This window comes from Diadema antillarum, unplaced genomic scaffold (assembly GCF_040938485.1).
Source record: "Diadema antillarum isolate AM-2024a unplaced genomic scaffold, OU_Dant_1.0 seq00000759_RagTag, whole genome shotgun sequence".
Lineage (NCBI taxonomy): Eukaryota > Metazoa > Echinodermata > Echinoidea > Diadematoida > Diadematidae > Diadema > Diadema antillarum.
The window spans coordinates 1,031,401-1,053,826 of NW_027271650.1; the positions used below are offsets into that span (position 1 = coordinate 1,031,401).

The window sequence follows — 22,426 nt, forward strand, 5'->3', positions numbered from 1 at the left end:
ATTGACGGGCGAGTCGCCCGACACCATACTCGACTTCGGCTGGACCCCGGACCAGCGACAGACAGCACTAGGCGACTCGAGCAGGATGACGCGCGCGACACCCGCCACGCCCGTGAACCCGCCAAACTCGCCAACACCGTCGCTGGTACCAACTCACACGATGCTAAAGCGACGGAAAGAGCTTTCATTGCAGGGTAGCCCGCGAAATGTCGCCCCAAAGTACCCTTCCAGCTACTACAGCCTCCCGCTGGTTCTACGCAACCGCTTCACACTCGGTATAAAGTCGTATGATGATGACGAAATGACCGTTGAAGGAAAGTGCCTCCAACGTCAGCGAGCCAACACGCAATGCATGCCCTGCAGCACCGTCTATTTCACGCGGGACTCGTCTAAATCCTCAGGCTACAAATCGTCACTGCAGGTGGTTCGCGCGTCGCTTGGAACGCGGTCCCAACCGCTGTGTCTCCCGTCCATTACACCCACGGCACGAAAAGACGAGTTGATGTCCGCGCTCGATAAGCGCGGTGATAGCCCGTCTCCACTGCGCAGCTGTCTCGCTAGCCCTAACATTGGCAACGCTAACCCTAACCACCGCAATCACGCTACGAAAGAGAAGGACAAACGTCCGCAAGACGCGGAAAAAACGGATTTACAGCGAGGCGATTCCAAGCGGCAACTCACGTTTTCGCCTAACCTGGAGTACATCAATGTCGTGCAGCGGGTCACACCCTGTTTATCCCAGCCCAGATCCACTGCAGGCAACGCAAAGTTTGACACCAAGAAGCTTTTCATTAACTGGAGCTTGGAGAAAGTGCGCCAGGTGCGTCGTCGACGGAAGAAGAACAAGCGCAAGCAAAAAGAGCCCACTCCAAAGGAGATTATGCGAAAACTTGATATGCAGGGGACTGACAAGGACTACGTCCTTGGCAAGTTTCTAGCGGACCAGCCAACATGTAGCTCCATCACCACCGCCATTACTGGCTCTAATGCTTCCCAATCCGTCTGTCCGCTGCATGGTATCAAGAGCGCCCAGTGCGAGCAGTGCCTGCAGTTGGTGACGCGCGCGACCAGCCCTCTCCCTTTCGTCACCAAGCACAGCGAGGTTCGCCGACTCCGATTCGCTGACGTGGTGGAGGACACGCCCTCCTCCTCTCAGGAAGCCACGCCCAAATTCCCGGCGGGGTTCGCCGACACCGTGTCGAGCTTTAGGCACCAGTGCCAGATGAGCACGAGAGAATTCATCATCAGAAAGGAGCAGATAACCACGTCTGGAGGATACCAGACGATCACCAGCATCACCATCAATAAGATTCCCGCCGGTGGGTTCATGAAGTGGCAGTACAAAACGGACGAATACACGCTGGAAAAATAGCAGCTATTCTGCTGACTGGTTTGAATACTGATAACATCATATCTAGAAAGCAAAACATTTGCGATGACGAATCTTGGATCTAATAACAATTTCGTCACATTTTTGAAATGGACTTGGCTGATATTTAATGTTTATGGTTATCATTTGCCTGGTTTGTTATAAGGCAAACTGGGTAATAATCCACGTGATTCGTGCCTCCAAATCTGTCACTAGACTTTCCAGTATCTGCATTTTCACCACGAGGTTTTAAGTGGAGGTTGATATGGTACATGTCCGTACACATAGCCTCTTCCTGAACACTCTCTCATCTAACGCCGTTACAGGAATCATCACAGTAAAATAATGTGAATGCAACAAATAAACACTCAAAAGAGCTTGTCAGCTATGCTTTGATTGCTTGTCCTTGCAGTTTATTTATTCATTTTTCATTCACTCTTTTTTTACTGAATGAGAAAAATTCACGACTGGTCTTCAGCAATCTTAGAAGCAACACAATAAATATGACAATAATTGTACAACATGATCCAAAAGTTAGATCAGCAATAAATGCATCTGTACTCAATGCATTTTTATTTAAATTTCTGAACTCTCTTTTACTGATTCATTTAAAAACTCGACATTTCTCTACAGAGAAATGTTAGCATGGATGTACTGCTCATATGCCACAAATCACAGGGTTGTTGCTTTTTCACTTCTTATGGTCAAGTTCTTCACAGAGAAGTTACACTACTGAATGAAAACTGTGGTTAGCACATTTTGTTTCTGAAAGAGTGAGGCTTGATCTAATCTCACAGCTTGTCCACAGACTCAAGAACGTACGATTTCTAGCACGTACGACTTCTAGCACACCAGTAGAATAGGGAGGCAAAATCAAGTAACAATGCTGAGAAGAAATTAGACATTTTTACACACTTGTTGGATCACAACTTAATGCTCACCCATTCCTAGTCTCCTGAGAGAATATGAATAACATGTGTAGTCATCTGCTACAACTTGTACGTAGCAATAGATTCCATATCAAAGGTTGCATCTACATTTACTCCTCGATTCTAGACAGACGGCATCAACCAGCAGAGAATTTATCATGGCCTTGGTCATGCTGCTGTACAGGAGATTGTTAACAGATTTTTTATGAACCAAGGGTGCTGGAATACATGCAGTCTGGAAAGATGAGCTACCTAGATAGTAATAAAGGTAGAAGAAGAAGAAGAAGAAGGAGGAGGAGGAGGAGGAGGAGAGGGAGGAGGAGGAGAAGGAACTGAAGAGGAAAGAAGAAGAAGAAATAAGAGGCATCCATGATGCAGTCTGTACCCCTCTTTAGAGGGGCTAAATGAAATTGACAACTCATCTCAGTGCATGGTTTGAGCTTCTTGGCTTTTCTGTTCTTACAAAAAACACACCCACCCACAAGAACCCACCAAAGGAACACCCTGGAACCAACCAAAGCTACCATTCTTGATGTGATAAGATGCCTACATCGGGCATGTACCTTGAAATGTCAAGGTTATTTGCACCTAAGGTTAGGGTATGTCCATGCGAGAAACCGAAAGGAAGCATGTCTTGTGAGTCTTTCAAATAATAACTTTTAAATCACAACAACTTTGACAGTCTTATTGTAAAGATATTTCTACCAATTATTGTAAAAATATTTCTACCAGGATACTGACCCAGACTCTTGGGAATTAAACACAATTTCCTTTGGAGTTGCAAGCCAAGTTACTTGCTGGTTTCTTTTTGGTTTCTTCTTCACAATTGCTAGTTTTTCTTCATCACCACGACCCTCAGAATAACAGAAGATCTTGTCAAGTGTTGTCATTTCTTATCCTACTTGGCTATGCACTGTGGCTCCTTTACATGTGCAAATTTTGCAGTGGGGATTTCAGAGTCAGCAAAGCATATCTCCCGTGATAGTTTCTGCAAAGAAGCATTGCTCTCTTTTGAAGTCTTTCCACCCAGTGGATGTCGGGGCTTCTTCACCGTCACCTGTCACCGTCGTCAGCATTCATCGGGACGCGCACCCCCATGGAGTGGAGAATGTTGGAGGCGGGGCCGGCTAGACCCTGCTGGGAGCTGTACGACTCTAGAATGTTCTTTAAAAGGTTCAGATCCACTTCTACCGGTCTATATGCATCATCAGCATCACCATCTGCTCCTTTATCTTCATCCTCCTCTTCCTCATCCTTATGCCTTTCTCTCCTCCCTGCCAGAGAGTGGGATGGTCCCACAGCACCTGCAGTGCCCAGTGCTTGGCCAGCTTGATCCATTCTTGATTGTAGGGGCTGAAAGAGGGAGGAGAAAAAGTTGATAATATTGGTAACATGGAATTTTGCTGTTTAAACAAGGGCATTTCATTCCAACTTACTCTCATGACATCACTTCATGTATATGCACATTTAGTTTGTGGGCTGATAATCACAGGATTTCTATTCCTCACAGCAATCTCGGGATTGTCCACATCATTGCACAAACAACTGAGTACTGTTACTCAGTTTTTGCCTGTGTGCTATACATTAGGGAATTCTGCCCCATGACTAAACCCTTATACAAGAGAGGATGTTGCACCCAATTTGTCCTTCTCGACCCATACATATACTGGAAAATCTCTGAAAGTCAAGTTAATTACCTTGTTGTATCAGGTTTCTCTCTCAGGGTACAAATATAGAGAAATACGAGAGTTGGGACCTGCAAAAATCACCTTGCTATAGGAAGGTTTGTAATATCTGACGTTGTACATGGATACCTGAAAGTGTTGGGACAGTAATGATGGTAGAGCATTCTGGGAGAAAAGTACTTACCCTGGAATGTGACACTACTGAAATAATTTGGTTATCGTCATCTTCATCTATGATGAGACATGCAGTTAAAATTCAGCAAGCAAACGAAAGTGCACACCCCATACCTCAGAGTCTCCAGTGGCCACTGGCTCCTTCTCAAAGCTCTGTCCAACCTCGGTCCTGGCCAGCTCCTGGTCCATCTGTTCCATCAGCTCTCTGATCTCCTCATCATCTTCACCACCATCATCATCATTCTCAGCTTCGTCATCATCGTCGTCATCCCCATCGTCGTCTGCTGGATTGTGGAAGAGACAATGCTGCAACCATTTCACCCTGAACTCAGTTTATTTATTCTTCTCTTTTTTTTTTCTTTTTTTGGGGGTTTTTGCACGGACTGCTGATGTAATTACTATTGTCTACCAGATATCTCTTGCATCTTAACCTTAAATGCATTATGAGATGATAAGGATGAGTTCGGAAGACATTTACCACACTTATTTTCACTCCGTAAAGTAGTGAATTTGTTACTGACTTTGACACGTTTAGTTTTGAGTATTCCTTTGTTACACTTGATTCTTTCCCTCTAATAACATGATTCTTTAATCAAATGTATTTCACTCAACCTCATTCTGTTATGGTACTCTATTCTTTTTATTGTACTTGATTCTGTAATCAATTTGATTTTTCATCAAACTTCAGCATTGCCACAATGATGTTTGGTGTCCAAGCACCTTTTTCTTTTATGCTTAATTCAGACTACTTCACGGTTTAAGGCAAATTCTCAGCCCACTTATCACCACAAATAATGGAATGGTGGCAAAGATGAAAGAGTCCTACCTCCCATCTGGTAGTCTTTGTCACTCATCAGATCAGAGTCCGAGTCATCTTCCTGCCGACCCGCATCCCGGAAGTCTAGAGGGAGATCAGAGCACAGCGAAAGAAATAGGAGACGTTAAAGATATTGGACATAGGAGACTGAGGTATCTACAACTGCTTCCAAATGATAATCTTCATAGGTACATTGTCAGTTATGATCACTCAGTGACATTTGACAGTCAATTATGCTGCACATGTTTTCCTCACAAATTTTTATGCAGTGTCATAGCTACTCACACAGTTCAATTTCTGTAATGCTTTCATGAAAATGTTTTCTGCAAAATCTCTAAATGGTGCCATAACTTGTATGCTGTCACATGATTTACAGCTTACTGATATTACTCAACCTCTCGTCATAAAAAAAAAACACCAAAATTTTAAAGATAGGTGAAGTGTATCTATTAGGCACAATTTTATTTTCCTACATGTCTACAAGAATGGAAGGAGAGAAAGAGGTGAAACCACACTTGACAACTCAAAGTTAAATTTGCAACACAGGGCATTATCATATCATTAGTAAAGTCCTCTATCAATCAAACAGGTAAGTTTGGAATGGACAGAAAAAGGGAGAAAAAGTAATAATGTTGATCATCTAGGAAGGCAAAGGACTTTGGCCTTTTCGTAGGTTTATTCATATAATGAACAATTGTCTTCCTGTTTGTTAAAACAATGTAGATTCTCACCCAATATATTCCACATGGCCCGCTCAAACTCGCTGGCATCGAAGTCGATGTCGCCGTTTCCAGCTCCAGCGGGAAACTCTGCGCCTTTCAAACCAGACATCGCATCGACGAACGACTTCAGGCTCTCAGTGACTCTACCTGGGTCAAAGTCAACATCTGTGCTAGCATCAGCTTTGGGTTCATGCCCCATCAATGCCCCACTGCCATGAGCAGACGACGCAGCCTCTTCCTTCCCAGAAGCCTTTGCGATCATTGCATCAAGCTCTTCAACACTGAGTTCCATCCAGCTATCACCTTCAACAAAATAGAGATCATGGTGAGTGTCACATTCAAAGGTGCAACATGCTGATCAATGTAAGAGTCTATTGAACGATAAGTTTTAATCTTAAGTGGGTATTGAACTGTCAACAACTAGTGCATTTACACAGTGCAATTTCTGTTTAATGCTTCGAAAATTGGTTTCCCATTCTCTCTACAAAATTTCGCATAGAAATGACTCCCTTCTGAACTCAAAAGGGTTACTACAGACAGATGAATACCTGGGTAGTACCTCTCAGCTTTGTGAGGCATTCTCCAATGGTTACATTCAGTTCTCTTAACACTTTAGCTATCTGCGTGCATTCTGAACTTATTCAACCTTGCTGGACTTCACCTCTCTCAATGCAAATAATACCCCGTTAAGAGTCCCCCAGTCTAGGAGGTTCTCAGGAGGACCTCCTGGGGACAGGCCAGATGAAAACAAGCATTTTTCAATACTAACTCAGCAAGAGTGAGAGAGATCCCCATTCAGAGCCCCCTAGTCATCTAATGCGAGGTCAGTATACATTTCTGTGGAAACCAGTGGGCGGGTGTTTCTCCTTGAGAGAGGCGGCAGTTTCTCTTGCGGACATATGTTATACATACGTCACAAACAGCAGCACAGGTCACCAGAAGTGTGTGCCGTGTTCACCCCATGACCGTTTAGAGTCCCCTCATCTAGTGCGAGTCTAGCACAACTCATGAAGGTTGAGCTAGACGCGTGCTAAGCTATCTTGTGCAAACTTTAGCACAGACTTACGCCAGACTCACCCTTGATTTGAGCTTTGTGTTTTGTGCCACGACCGTTGTCTGGGGTAAACACAGCACAACTCTCCGAAGTTGTGCCATGTTTTGGGGGACTTTCAACGGGGTATAAGAATGAGTTCAGTTGACTCTGTATAGAGGTTCTGAGTTTTCCTTTAGCTCAAAATCATTTTCGAAATCAATATGTGCATTTTAGCAAAGGAACTAAAATTTCACTTATGCAATCAGAGAACACATCTTCTTTAAACTTGTGCAACCTGGAAACCAGTGTTAGTCCCTCCTACTTGCAAGAGTTATAGGTCTCCATTGCACATCTGTCAAATCAAAATCTACTTCTGATGTAGTTACAATTCCTCCAAAGAGCATTAAGAAATGCTATTTCCTCAGTTTCCTGTGAATTTGAAAAAAACAAAGTTTGTTATTACTGTGTGACAAGTTTTAGCCCAACACACAGCTATAAACACCAAACAAGAGGGAGCAGGGTCTTACTGTCCAGAGGAGGCAGGTTTTGTTCCTGCTCCTTGAGCCTCTGGAGATCACAGGGAACAGTCCTGAGGATATTGAAGATCTGTTGAGCTGGCTCTCGCCATGATGATGATGAGGGTTGGTCGCTACGGAAACAAGGAAAGCAAGAGAGCAGTGCAGTGAAATTCATTCAGTAATCGGCCATTTATAAGGCTACCACTAACCTTCACTTACCCCCCACTGGTGTCATTACTATCATTCCACAATCGATGACTGACCAGCACTCTGGAGGTCAAAAGAGGTCAATCTCTCATGCTAGAACATGATTGCAATTGAAACCTTCCCCATGGTTTAATTTCACTGCTATACTTATGAAGGCATAGGGCATATGTATGTTACGTTACATACATTGCCATTTTTGAATGTTTGTAGCAAAACAGAACAGTGCAGCATTATGGTGATTCAGCTTGTGATTTTTAGTTCAAACAGAAATGCCATCAAAAAGTATCTTGGAGAGACTGGGAAGTGCTATAATACCCAGTTTTACAACAAGGAATAAAAGAATTCACTCTGCTTGAAGCTTTTAAGAAATTAAGCAAGATTTTGTGAACTGTTATTAATGGAGGCCTTTTGCAGAAAGTGGTGTGCCCATGGTGTGAATGGCACTTTTAAGGTATAAACAATGTTGCTACAACACAAGTGCATCAAATTATGATGTGATTTGTAACACAACATCCATCCACAAAGCCATCCCTGTCTGGCAGGTTGTAGGCTTTCGATCATCAAAATAGTGCATCAACAAGCAGTATTGATGGTGTACACACCGTGTGGGAACATGAAACACATCTGACACATGTCCAGATGTCATGTTAAAGCAAACAAAAACCTCCATGTACAGGGCTTCTGTCCAATGAACACACTTACAAAAAATATCATATTACATTGAAGCAAAACTTCAGGTCCCAAAATAATTGTCATTAAGATCTATGGTGCAGAATTTCCACTGGTTATGAAGACATTTCTGTATAAAGGAAGAAAGCTGCCAGTCCTGAGGACTTCATTATAATGAAAAAACAAAAAACAAATACATTAATACAAATCATCATTACAGACAAAGATGCAATGCTTTTTTATTATGTTACCTAGCAGAATATCAATACCAAACAATAATATAACTTACTGTGATTGAGTTACTACAGTCTCTGCATAAAACCTCTTGGCAGATGTCAGCAGTTCTCTGTGTAGTCTGGATCCTGCTAGTTCCCCCTGCAGTCAAAACAAAAAGTAAGTCAGTCCACATTACACCACAGGGCACTTCTGTTACACTGAACATGGTTATAGTGAAATTACATTACAACAAAGCAAAAATTCAGGTCCCAATAACATTATCAGCAAAGTCTATAGTGCAAAATTCCTTTTGGTTACAAAGACATTTCGATATAAGGAAAAGAAAATTGCTGGTCCCGATGACCAATGAGAAGAAAGCCTTGCAAAGTGCCCCTCCATTTGCTGCTCTGGGGTTTTTCCCCCAAGAACTCCAAATATCAATGATTTCTCTAAGAAACCTGGATGCATGAGTAGCCACTAGCATCTTTGAATCTGCTTCAAAATCTGGACTCACTCATTATGATGAATATCAAAAATCTCATATCAACAATTTTATTATTCCTCTGACTTTCCATAATTCTATTTCATGACTTTCCAGGATTTGTATGACTATTTGTTGGTCTCTGTCTTTCTTCCTTTCTCACCACTGATTCTCAAATATGAGTATAAGTTGCCTGAAATCGCACAATATAAAAGGTGATTTGCTGCATATCTTTATCTAATCTTATCTAGGACAAAGCATCAATGAAAAGCAGCATTACTCACCCTGAAAAATCCTTTCTCCCTAAGACTCTTCAGGAATCTTTCCCACCTCACTCCACTTGCCACATCATCTGGGTCAGGGGTCATAACCTTTGACTCATTGACCTCTGCCTTTTTGCCCTGGTGGCCATTTGCACATAGGATCTCAAATCCATGGGCCTTAGGTGTGAAATGGCAGTAAAGAAAGAGAAATTACACAGTTTGTGAAAGATGTATATTGGTATACTCATTATCAGCAAGTAATTTTTTTTTCCAAGTCGTTATGCCCAATTTTATCCCAAGCTTCTCAAAAATTTTCCAATTTGGTTCTAAAACTGCAAACATTTCTTGAATCTGTCACACCTGATTAAAAAATTAAAAAAATCAACTTTTCTCGTAGTTGCACTCAAAGACATCATTGCCATTTCTGAAAGAAAGTTAGCTAGCATGCCTGTAATACAGAGTGTCTTACAGCAATAAGCAGCACATCAAATCAATCTTTGCATGATGCTAATTTATTTTCCGTCTTTTATTTCTTCAATTTGAAAAGGATGTAGACCTCAACAAATAGCACTCTATATACCACTATACATGGAAAGACTTGTTTGATAGAGTGGTGAATTTTAACCTGTGTGATTTACTTCAATTAATAAAGGATAAAAATTGTTCTGTCAGTTCACAAAAGATTTTTGTTTCAAAGCAAGGATAGCAGAAATGAAAATCAAGTTTATTAGAAATGTTGAAAAAGAATTTACACAAGAGCAAGTGTATTCAAGTTTACCAGTTTCATGCCGAGTTCTGCTAATCGGAACTTTGGACTGGATGAGGAGGGTAGCTTCCACCCACTGCGGCGATCTGGGGTGAAGTGTTGTTGTGACAGTTGGGCATAGAGGCATCTGGTAAACTTCACCTGGTTTTCAATAACAAGGTGAAGGCAAGTTTTATTTACTGTCATGTGTGGGATATTCATATGATTCTTCAAGCAACACTGTATATACAGGGCAAATTGACACAATACGGAACCAAAACAAAAATGTTTGTGATGCTACTGCAAAGTCTTCTTACCACTGAATACCAGCAATTCCATAATCGAGTTTGGGAATAACCTATCTCTCATATCTGTCAAATGGATAGATGGAACAGGAAGATGGGGAAAGGAGCACAGAACATGTATGTGGTTGTGGTTATAACCAAGTCCTTAAGGACTCTAAGTATCATTACATCTTATGTGCTATATCTGTCTGTCCATGTTGATGTTTCCTGTACCGACTGCCTGTTGCATACAAAAATAACACTCTGCATTAGTCCTGAATCTATTAGCCGTATATTATAAACAGACAATTATATTGATAAACTTGAAATATACCTCAACAGCGACATCGTTATTCCGAATTGGTACCAGCAGTCAGTGTTATTCTTTCTCACTATTTTAGTCAATTCTCAAACTCATTGATGCAACCACTTTCTTGGATATTCTCCTTTAAAACAGTGAGGAATATAGAGTACATGTACCTCTGTGGCTACCACTGATAGCATGCTTGTATGCAAAATCAGTGCCATTTTAAGATATGATAATGAAAGGGGTATTTGATAACGACATGGTCCCAGAAACGAGGATTGAAAACACTTGAGTGACTCACCGACATCATCACAAGGTCTTGAGGGGGAAAGTGTTTCATTACTCTGCAAGCCTGGAAGGTGAATACAAGATCAAAACGACAGAATCACAGCATGATCACAAGATCCCAACAGGGTCGAAACATGATCTTATAATGATCGCAACAAGATTATAACAAACATGACCGTGATCTGATCACTTCATGATTAACACATGCTTCACACAGAGCACACATCCATCAGCCAAACAAACCACAACAATAGGTGAGAGAGAGGGAGAGAGAGAGAAGTAAAGCAAAGCCCTTACCTATTAAAATATCTCCTTCTAAATGTCAATAATTCTTGGGGGTTAAGGGTGATGATAATGACAAGTTATTCATACAATGGACGGGTTAAAAATGTTTCTCACCTTCAGGTCAAGTGGGTCTCTCTGGTAGAAGGCGTCCACTGCTGGGGCCACTAAGCCTGGCTGGTGGCCCAGGACTGTGGCCAACTTGGCAGGGACCAGGCAGTGGGTGTGGTGAAAGTTTGAATATATCTTTCCTGGAAAACTGCACAAAACATGAAAAAAAAAACAACTTTACTTTAAAAGCTACCATGAAACAATATTTTCTTGTGTTAACTACCATCACCAACACTAAATTAGATGTCAGTTTACTATAACTTCCTCAGATGTAACATTTTACATCTCCAACATAGTATATAATTTCTTATTCTAAAAAATATCTTCGATTACTGCAAAAGCTGTTATTTTCACAAGGGTGTAATTTTTGCGAATTTTGCAAATCACTGATGGGTCACAACTTTAACAGGACGCAGAAATATTGCCACCTGCTATTGATCACAATAAATTTAGACAGGCAGGCATTAGTGTGCTTATGATAGCCTCTGCGTCAAATTGCAAAAATGACATCTCGCGAATATGTTTGTGACCTCCTCCTTCGCGAAAATATCTGTACATGACAATAACAACTTTACAACATGGTGTTAAAGATGGTTAAAAAAGTCCTTGAGCGTACCCTCTTATTCTCTCGCTGACCACTTCCCTGATAGCAGAATTAGCCAGTGTTCTCTGGGAGTGGTGTCTCACAGTCTGAACGGCATGGGACTTGGTGGGGACCCCTACCGGGAGGAAGGCCAACTCAGCCGGATTGTTCGGCTTGGGGATGATGTGGAGGGAGCCATCATAGATGAACACCTGTAGGCAGGAAAAACAAAAAACAAATATGGACTGCACCACTGAAATCAAATCATGAAGCTCTTCTTAACTGTAACAGTGACCAGGAATTGAGTACTTGCAAACAAATGATGAAAAAGCAATGCTCATTGTTAGACTGAGCGATGCAATACACTAACATCCATGCTAAGCAAAATTTTGCGAAAATTTGTATTCTCATGGAAAATAAGTCACTCACATTTGAAAATGAAGAATAAAATAAAAACAAAAAGTTTTTCTTTTCAGCTCATCAAATCAAGGCCTGGACAGATTTGTCAAGATAACTGCTTTTGAGAAATACTGCCCAAAGTTTGTTGAGTATTTGATTGGATAAAATCTGAGTATCTTGAAACTGTGTAAAACAAAATTCAATAATTAAAAACTTGAAGATTTTACACTCGCAAACATGAAAACACAGAAATGATTGTCTTCATGCAAAACTTGATCACAAAAACCTTTTGCTTTCATTTCTTTTATAAATTCTCCTTCAGAATGGTAAAAGGAAAATAAAGTTTTAAAGCATTTTCTGATCTGATTTATGAAAAACAAAAACTGTGCAAAAACTATAATGACTGAAGTCTGTGTGTTACCCTGTTGATGCTAGTCTCTGGTTCCAGCCACTTTGGGAGGTGGTAGGCTGCCTCAATGAGCAGAAAATCACCATCGTTGTCTTGGACGCTGTGAACATCAATGGGAATAAGATGGGTGTCAGTTAAGATAGAGTTCTGTATGCAGGCTTTAAAAATTCAAGTGATTTAGCCACTGGGTGAATAAATGAGTCAACTATTCAAACTGAGTGCAAAGTTCACTTTCTGCATATTATATCTGTTTAAAATGTATCAATTACATGTGTTCAAATGTTCAAAGTCAAATTTATTCAGTTTTCCGCATTGAACGTATCACAAATAAAACAGTCACTTTTTCCACTTGTTATAGAGCTCACCATGCAACTAATCCAGGAAATGCAGCTGTGAGTTGAGACAAGAAGTAGACTATGACCCATTCATCATCCACATTATCTCCAAAGTCTGTAACACCATGCAAGTGGGGTGGACAATCTGGAAGCCAAACAGAAGTAAAGATTATTGATAAATTAACATATAGTCCAAACTCATTACATTATCTTACTTTTTTTTTCACGCACAAGTACGAATATTAAAAAACAGTGCAATAAACAAAAAATGAAATCTCTACTGAGTTATCATGGATCCTCTGGGGCAGCATTCTGAAAAAAAAAGGCTCACTTTGTCTTTTTGGTATTGTCATTTCATAAAACAATAAGTGCGCTAACATAAATCCTCATATTAAAAGTCATTTCACCACAATGGATTAGTAATAGGCTAGCCCCGGAGACCACGCCGCCAGGCGCGGTCCTGGTGGCTTCCCCGCAGTTTCGCTTATGTTAGTTCGATAAGTACACGTGTATTCTGTGCGCTTGTGCAAGTGATTGTGAATTCTGTGAACATCGGTGAGCTGCTTATAAGACATCATTTTGTGCATCACAAGCAATGAAATGCATCAAACAGTCGCCGATGATAGTCATTTAGGTTTCATCGACCCATGTAAGTATTCCTAGTAGTTTCTGTTGAAAAATTAAGGAAATATAGCGCCGCAAAGGCACCCGTTTGTTCAACATGAAGATCTTTTATGGGAGCACGGCGCAGCCGCCACACGCAGGTGTGTGTGGCGGCTGTCGCAGTTAGTAATAGGCTTGCCTTGGAGAAGCTACACTACGACATACAGGCGGATTTTACAGCAGCAGCATCATATTTTCTTATTTTCTTTAACATTTTAAAAGTTAAAACACAAACACACACACACACACACCTTTAATTGGCTTCAAAATGGCATGCACCCATCAAATCAGATTGCAGAGGCGGCAGAGGGTGTATTTTTAACCAGTGTTGTAAATTTACTGTCTTACTGATACTGATTCAAAATGTGAACCTAAACATGACAGAATGCATAATGTACAGTAGGGTACACAGACGAAAACTGATGTTTTGCTCACTAACTTAACGATTAAGCTTTACCATAAGATAACGTCAACAAAATCAAGTTGCATTGTGTTTTTGTAGATTGTGTAAGCCGTTTCAGGGCTGGTCATGAAACTCAATATATGGGACTAAGCTACTCACCGCCTCCTGTTGGAACAAGAAGAGTGAGATTAAATTGATCTCTCTGCCAAATATAGTCGACAAGAAGAGGAGATATGTGTGTAATGAGCTGCACCCTGAGTTCTTCTAGTTGTGACCTAATGACATCTTCTCTACCTTCCTGAAAGGTGACGTTTGGAAATAAATCGTATTCCACGACGTTTTGCACGTGATTTACGGACTCCATGTCCAAGCCTTCAAAACACACGGATGGTAACCTTTATCGCTGGTAGAAATTGTATGAGGTCTATGCTGTGCCAGTACAATAAAAGGGTATCAGTCTCGGTGTATCACATGACACCTTCACAGTGGTGTACATTCACATTGCATTATCCACATACATACATAACTGTACGTAGACAGCTGACCTATCTTCTCAGGATCAACACTGCTAGTGCTACGTTGTTGCGGCGGAGCGAGTGAAGGGAGCATCGAGCTCGAGAACAGCCGAAATCGTTCCTGTTTCCAAAGCTTGTGATTAGAGAGCTTCCATCTATTTGCCAGGATGTTAAAACCCAAGGCACTAACCCAGGTTCTGAGCCAAGCCAACACAGGAGGTGTACAAAGTTCTCTGTGAGTCCATAAATATTCGTATTCTTCAGATTTGTAGAGTATCAACGACCGTGTCCCAAGAACGTGACCACGGTCCAACCAGGATCAAGGACAAAACTGCGACTAAATTGCAACTGCAGTCTTGCAATTGAACCAGAACCAGAACCAGAACCAGAACCAGATATGGATTCCACTAGCTAAAGAGGTTCTGACTAACTCCAAACATGTAAATCTAAATCAGTTCGGGAAACCCACTCACAAGGGGGGCCCCTCCTTATAAGTAACCCGTCCCCCTTATAAGTAACCCCGTCCCCCTTATAAGTAACCCCCGGGGCACCCCTTATAAGGAGTCTCCACGCTTTTTTGCAATGCAATGCGAAAATGAAAGGACTGCGGCAATTCGCTTGATTATGTCCATAAAGCTTCACAAGTTTCCTAGTTACTCACGAAATTTGAGCAAAATCGGTTTGAGGCATCATATCTAAAATCATGGATTTAAATGCGATGTCAAACGACCCATGCGAATGCTGAAATGCGAGCGATTACTGGCGCGAGTGTCGCCAGGCGCGGCGGCGCGGCAATGCTTGAGTGCAGACGTGGCGACTTCAGTCGACTTCAGTGGCGACTTCAGTCGCCACTCAAGCATCGCGGCAATGCTTGAGTGCAGACGTGGCGACTGAAGTCGCCACGTCTGCACTCAAGCATTGCCGCGCCGCCGCGCCTGGCGACACTCGCGCCAGTAATCGCTCGCATTTCAGCATTCGCATGGGTCGTTTGACATCGCATTTAAATCCATGATTTTAGATATGATGCCTCAAACCGATTTTGCTCAAATTTCGTGAGTAACTAGGAAACTTGTGAAGCTTTATGGACATAATCAAGCGAATTGCCGCAGTCCTTTCATTTTCGCGTTGCATTGCAAAAAAGCGTGGAGACTCCTTATAAGGGGTGCCCCGGGGGTTACTTATAAGGGGGACGGGGTTACTTATAAGGGGGACGGGTTACTTATAAGGAGGGGCCCCCCTTGTGAGTGGGTTTCCCGAACTGAAATGTCGATGTCAGCCGTCCAATCAGTTCAAAAGTGTTTCAATTTTGGTTGACCTTTTGCATTGAGTTTGGATGTAAATTTTTTAATGTCTCTTTCCATATTTCATGATATGGTGATAGAATAGAATGCCTAGCAATGTCCTCAGACTAACAACATCCATATCCACTCACTTGGCTCTTGACCAATGTTGACCTTGACTTCCTGTTTCATTCGTTAATTTTCTTTCTTACTGATCTTAGTTGTAACTTCTATCAGTAAATTTCTCTGTTCAAAGAGATGCATGCCATCAGGATATTTTTTCCTAATTAGAGAGCAGATATTATAAAGTTTAATTAGATTCTATTCTTCAATTAGTTAGCATGTACTGACTTACCTTGTTTCAAAGGACACTTCAGAACATCCTACTTTGACGGGTATCATAATACACAATTACACCATCAATGGACTCTACATCCATATTTTGCGAGTGTGTGTACTTTGTTTGTTTGTTTGTTTGTTTGGGGGGTTTTTTTAATACAAATTTGGACATGAACAATGTAAGACAATGTAACGTGTCACACAGTGTGGTTGGATTTAAGACTGAGAATCACAGTGACAAAGTAAGAAGTATACATCTAGTAGATTTAGTATAAGCCCTTTCAATCAGGCCTCAATCCGCAATAGATTTGTGATTTCCCACCTTTCATACAACCCAGTGCCATTTGAAAAAAAAAAAAAAATGTTACGGTGTTGAATTTACCTTGAATTTACCTTGAAGTGCCACACCTCCATCTTCACGTAGATAGATTGCAAGTGTGGCAGGGTTGGTTGTCATCTATGATTCTGCTGAGCCGTGAAGGGCCAGCAAGACAACATTAAGGCATAATACGAAATGCAGTGAAAGCTTACAATTTATAAACATCCACAGCTTTGGTAGTACATGTATCTATGCAGTTTCTAAAAAAGAACAAGAACAATGACAACAACAATATCACATCTCTCATACACTGTCTGTTCTCTTGTATTGTACAAATGTACATTCAATTGTTCTGATTTCACTTGTCAATGAATATTCTTTGTATGCTAAAATTAAAACCCTTAATTCTTATGGCATTAAGCTTAATCTTAGACTCCTTCATTTGATAGACATTAGCATACACTGATGATCAGTGTATGCAGATGCCATCCCCAGTAGAATTCAGACTTCAGAAATTGCTTCTGTTTTTGTTTGTCAGTTCGTTTAATTGATGTTTTCCTTTGTTTTAATGTGCACAAAATCTGCCCTGAAAGTCATCCTCGCATCATATTGCTTTATTGTTTCTGTAGACTTCTGAACAATGAGGGCTCCCTTTTGGCCTACTCTGGGTACGGTGACAAAGATGCGAGAGTCACAGCCGCCATAGCAAGCAACATCTGGGCAGCGTACGAGAAGAACGGCAAGGTGGCCTTTTCAGAAGATTCGCTGAAACTGGTTCTAATGGACTGTGAAGTAAGAAATGCTGGCTATCTCTGCAATGTCATCTATATGATTCCTGTATTGTCCTATAGTGTGCATCAGAGCCATTCAAAACTTGAGCACTAATGATTGAATTCCAGTGTCACATCAAAAAAACAAGATTTTCCTCAATGAGAAGTCTGTTATTTAAAGAGGCAGAATACCGGTAATAGAGTTTTTCCAGCACTGCACATCAGGTAGCATACACTCCTGTTGTTCTGTTTCATCATTTTAAAGCTAATTTTTGTTTGGGCGCTTGAAAATAAATATCAATTTGCTATTGCTCCTTGTATCAATATGTCTCAAGTTTTGTTGTTAAGATTTGGCAAATATACCAAGGGATGATCTACATGTACTTTTAATGTGAATGATTAGGAACATATTCTCTCTCCTCCCATCTGCCACATTTCCTTATCACACATGAATTCTAAATATCATTTGAGTCAGCAAGCCAACAGGAACATGATTCTATATCATCATTATCTTTTAATACTTCATTATTTGCTGGATTACATCTTGGATATGTTGCCTGGCTGTAAACAATTTGGTCTATAATACATGTATTGCAAATTAAAAATGGAATGTGTCTACAACTAATCTATGGGTTGATAAAATGATGAAGTATCACAAATTTTTACCTACTCTTCTCTTTCTGCACTTTAGAATGGGAGAGTTGCCATCACCAAGGTTGCCAATTTGCTGCTCTGCATCCACGCAGAGACATCAGTAGGATTCGGCATGTTGAAGAAGAAGGTACCCAAGCTCATTACTTTATTTCACAGTTTGATATTTACCAAAGTACAGTAGTTGCACACTCACACACACACAAAAGGTTTTCTCATCTTGAATGGTGAGAAACAATGTATATATATTTACTGTAAAACTAGAAATTTTCTAATGCACGACACTTTCACGAGGAGCCAAGATTCGCGAAAGTTTTTGCGTACACGATGCATTGATGCTAGTAGCAATGCGTGAAAGTTTCATGCCATAAATGCAGAATGTTTCTGGTTTTTCAGTAACCAGTTTTGCTAGAATGTATACAAAATCTTGTTTATTTCCTCTTTCCCTTTTTTTTTTTTTTTTTGGGGGGGGGGGGGTAACTAAACAGTTGAGTGGTTTGAGCAGGTATGAGCAAAGTGTGTATTGGTAACAGCTTGGGACTGAAGTTCATCTAGTACTTTTGAGAGAGCAATTTTGTTTTTGTTTTTGCCAGTATTGTAAGTGCAGTACAGGGACAGTCTGATTCTCTAGTATGGTTAACAGGTTATCAGTCTGCATCATACTTGTACGAATTGCATACTCTTTGTATTTTTCTCTATAGTAACATATACTGTACTAAGTGTCCATGACAATCAGTTTATGATAATCCTAAATCGCTAGAGGTCATCCAGTGAAATTGTGGCAGAATTTTCATACCGAAAAGCAAAATTACTTTTGCATGTAAGAAGAGAGAGAGAACTTGAAGTTGTGCCCATGCTGAGTCGGCAGACAAGATACCACATCTATACTGTACAGTTATTTCAGATTGAGAGATATTCAAGTTTCTTATCTTAGATAATGCTATCAAATTATTTCTTAGGTTATGACTTTTTTTTTTTCTTTAGAAGGTTGTTTTTCTTTTAATCAAACATGACCCGTGATGATTTGATTGATGGTGAAATAGAAGTACAAATCAGGAGACTGATCATATTGTCTCTATGAATATACTTTTTTTTAAATTCTTTTGCAGAGTATGATATGACTGAGCGAGGACTTTGAATAGTGTATGATTGAAGTGGTGTTTTCATATTTTATTAATGTAATCAGTGTCTTCTGTCTTATTTCTGTCTCCTCCTCACAGATCACAGCCCTAGCAGAGTACCTTCAAGAACCTCTACAAACAGTTGCCGCAACATAGCCAGAGGCTGAAATTCTCATTTTTTATTCTTATTTTTTATTTGATTTTTTTTTTGTATATCATGCTGTATAAGCTGTTATTTTCCCGTACAGATATTTTTGCGAATGAGGAGGTCACAGTCATTTTTGCGAGATTTTGTTTTCGCAAACTGACACCTAAGTTGTCGTAAATGCACTATAATCCCAGCGCATGGCGACATTTTCATGTGTTGTTAACTTTGCAGTCAAACAGTGATTCGTGAAATTCGCAAAAATTAAACCCTTGCGAAAATAACAGCTTATACAATAATTATGTGACATAAGTACTTTGCTTTTGTGATAACAGAAAAGAAAAACAACCCATACAGTGCTTTGTATATAAAACCACTACATATATTTTTGGGTGCAAAATAATCTTTTGGATGTAAGTCTTGAACAGCAGTAGAGTTTTAAAGATCTATATGCAAGCTGATGAGTTAGTAATGTGGACTTCTCTCAAATGATGGCAAATGAGCTGGGCATGAATCAGGACAGCATAGTGGAAGATTCTCCCTGAAGATGTGGACATGTGGAAAATCAGCGCAAAGATGGTGCCAAAACTCCTGAGTGATGACCAGAAGAATCGGTGCATGCAAGGTTCATGCCCAGTTCATTTGCCATCATTCAAAGAGTCAGCCGATGATCGCCACACACCATCTGCCTGACGCGCTCAATGTTGACCTCAGTCTTGGTCATTGAGGGCCTTCTGCTCCTGGGATCATCTTCCATGTCCTCTCATCCTTCTTTAAACCTCTTTCACCCCTAAAAAATACACTGTATGTGTATATGACTTCGTCTCATCTCCGTACACTTGCTGCAACAATCTCAGCGCTTCTGACGAAGTTTTTCCCAACCGTACCAGAAACTTCAGATTTGTTCCTTGCTCTGTGTTCATTGCTGAATGACCTGAAACAGAGGATACATGTGTATATAAAATTATGTAGAAAAAAATCTGATGGCTGCAGAGAGCTAAGATCACAGTTACATACTCCAGATAGATTACTTTGAAGGTGAAACCTCTTAGTGTGAAGTTTGGGTTTGAAATAAATCTTTTATGACACCAGTCTTGGAACTTTTCTGACACACCTCGTACAGTAAGTATGAACTAGCTATGTTGTCAGGCATTTTGTGCTCAGTCGTTATGACTGAGTGCATGCGGGGGTCAGCGACATATCAATCAACATTGCATAATTGCATCTAGTGATGTATCATTACAGAGTGTCAACCAGTCAAAAGATTGTACACATGTTGTCCTATTGTGGAGTTGGTAGGAATTTTTTAGATGAAAAATAAATGTGATACCATGGTACATGCATGTATTTATAAGTGGCGTATCTGCTATAGAGCAAAAGCAAAGTTCTGGCCTGGCAATAGCGTTTGAATGCCTGTTGCTTTGTCAGGGGAAAATACAAAGAAGTGAGCTGTATGCAGTGTATCATGATGCTCAGGGGCTCATAGCGAAGATTCTGTGTTTTTCTTGTTGCAGTGGAATGAAAAAGTCTCTGCTATACCCTACAGAACTAGGGGCCTAGTTTGCAAAAACACTTTGCAACAAGTGGAATTGACAATGATTGCAGCAGCAGCTAAAATGCCTTCAGTTGATCAGTTTCTCAATTCACCTGTGGCTGCTGCAATTATTGCAAGTTTTTTCTGCTATTGTAATGAAATTTGTTTATTATTTAACAGGCCCTAGTACTGCTTGCTGATGATATGTTTATCATCTGGCTCAATCTGGACAACATGTTCTCAACCCAAGAATGGTAATTGCAAAGCGATCAGCAAGTTTCTTTTGTATGTGCTCATGGTACTTGTATTATGACCAAAAAAGCAAGCAAAACAAAATGTATTATTTATATTCACATTGACTGAAATTCAAGATTTACATTGTCACCCTTGTTTATGTTGAATCTGGTATATCCAGTTGATGCTGGCTTCAGGTTAAATCAGTTTGGATGATGTCCTGTATCATCAGTTGACTGTCTACTTCACAGACCAGTGGATGGCTGGGCTGTAACTAAAATGCATCCGAGCTTAGTGTATAAATCAGAATCATGATTGTAGAGATGATATTTAGCCTAAACGTTTTCGTTTGTTTTTTGTGTTGTTTTTTTTTTAAGCTGAACAGCTCAAGGCTCCAGAGGGGTCCAGAAAATGATGTTAAATTCATAAATGTGATTATGGATCATCTGAATTGCTTATTATGTTGAATATAAGCAATATTCTTGTTTCTTTGTTTGTTTTTCTTGTTTTGTTTTGTTTTTTTCAATGTAGTCATCGCAAGGGTGACCGTTTTATCCATTGTGTCTTGGGAAAGCAAAAAATATTGTAGTTTTACAAAATGCCCCAAAGTGGAATATGCATGAGAGGTTTCCCTTATTGATAGAATATGTGTGTAGAAACCTGTACTGTTAGAGCCATACTTCATGCTCACTGTAGATTGGAGTTCAAGTGATGTTCATGTTTATGTTCATCACATGTATGCATGAAATATGCAACCAGGGGCATTTAGTAGATGTATTTGAGAGAGAGAGAGAGTGAGTTATAAAACTGTATCAGGAAATGTATGACATTTGAAGATGATGTTAGTCTGTTACAAAGACATTGTGCTTTCTAGTACGTAGACATAATCCTTTGTGTTCTTTTTGTCATTGTTCTTGATGACACGTCCAACATGGGGTGATGATGAGAAAAATTACGATATGAATTAAAAGGTAATGCCTTTATACTATGCATAACTGTACATGTATTATTTTGTAGAGTATTACTGTAAACAAATGTTCTTTGCAGAGTTGTGCATTTGTTTTGCACGTGTGTGTGTGTGTGTGTTTGTGTGTGTGTGTGTGTGTGTGTGTGTGTGTGTGTGTGTGTGTGTGTGTGTATGGTGCTTTAACCCTCTGCTTCAGTGAAAGTGTGTAACTGTTTTATTCATTCTGATATCTGAGATAAAATGTGAACAAAGAGTAGACAGATAATGGATTTTTAACTCTTCAGAACAACTTGTTCAGTGTAAACGTACTAGACTGGAAATATCCATACAGATGAGAATAAAATCTCCATTAAGGGAAATAAAGCTACAAAGTCAAGGTTACATAATTGACTTAACTCTGCGTGAATGATTAAAACTGAAGGCATAGAGGAATTAAGACACGATGGTTCTGTGCAAACAATCAAATTTGATCATGTCGAGTGTACTGTTATCGCTCATTCCCTGGAGTTTTGCTCATATTTTTATGTATCAGTTTTTATGCTGACAACACCCCCCCCCCCAAAAAAAAAAAAACAAAACCAACAACAACAACAACAACAAAAGCTAGGATGATTACAAATACAAAATTTGAAAGGAATGTGCGTAAATTATGCATCAAT

The 22,426-nt window shown here is 40.2% G+C and overlaps 2 protein-coding genes across 2 annotated transcripts; one reads left to right on the forward strand and one right to left on the reverse strand.

Annotated features, from left to right (window-relative positions):
* Window positions 1-3,319: 3,319 nt before the first annotated feature.
* On the reverse strand, window positions 3,320-14,256 carry LOC139738623 (protein ecdysoneless homolog). Its single transcript, XM_071649239.1, has 14 exons — window positions 14,052-14,256; window positions 12,857-12,971; window positions 12,504-12,591; window positions 11,717-11,895; window positions 11,107-11,248; window positions 10,721-10,771; window positions 9,862-9,990; window positions 9,105-9,260; window positions 8,413-8,498; window positions 7,257-7,378; window positions 5,706-5,999; window positions 4,984-5,064; window positions 4,261-4,438; window positions 3,320-3,637 (listed from the first exon to the last, which is right to left on the reverse strand). Exons 1-14 carry the CDS (start codon window positions 14,254-14,256, stop codon window positions 3,352-3,354), a joined length of 2,112 nt encoding a protein of 703 aa, XP_071505340.1. The 3' UTR covers window positions 3,320-3,351.
* Window positions 14,257-14,468: 212 nt separating this feature from the next.
* LOC139738624 (ragulator complex protein LAMTOR2-like) lies at window positions 14,469-19,043 on the forward strand. The gene is made up of 4 exons (XM_071649240.1): window positions 14,469-14,642; window positions 16,975-17,137; window positions 17,807-17,896; window positions 18,987-19,043. The coding sequence occupies exons 1-4, from the start codon at window positions 14,575-14,577 to the stop codon at window positions 19,041-19,043; spliced, it is 378 nt and encodes a 125-aa protein (XP_071505341.1). The 5' UTR covers window positions 14,469-14,574.
* The last annotated feature ends 3,383 nt before the right edge of the window (window positions 19,044-22,426 follow it).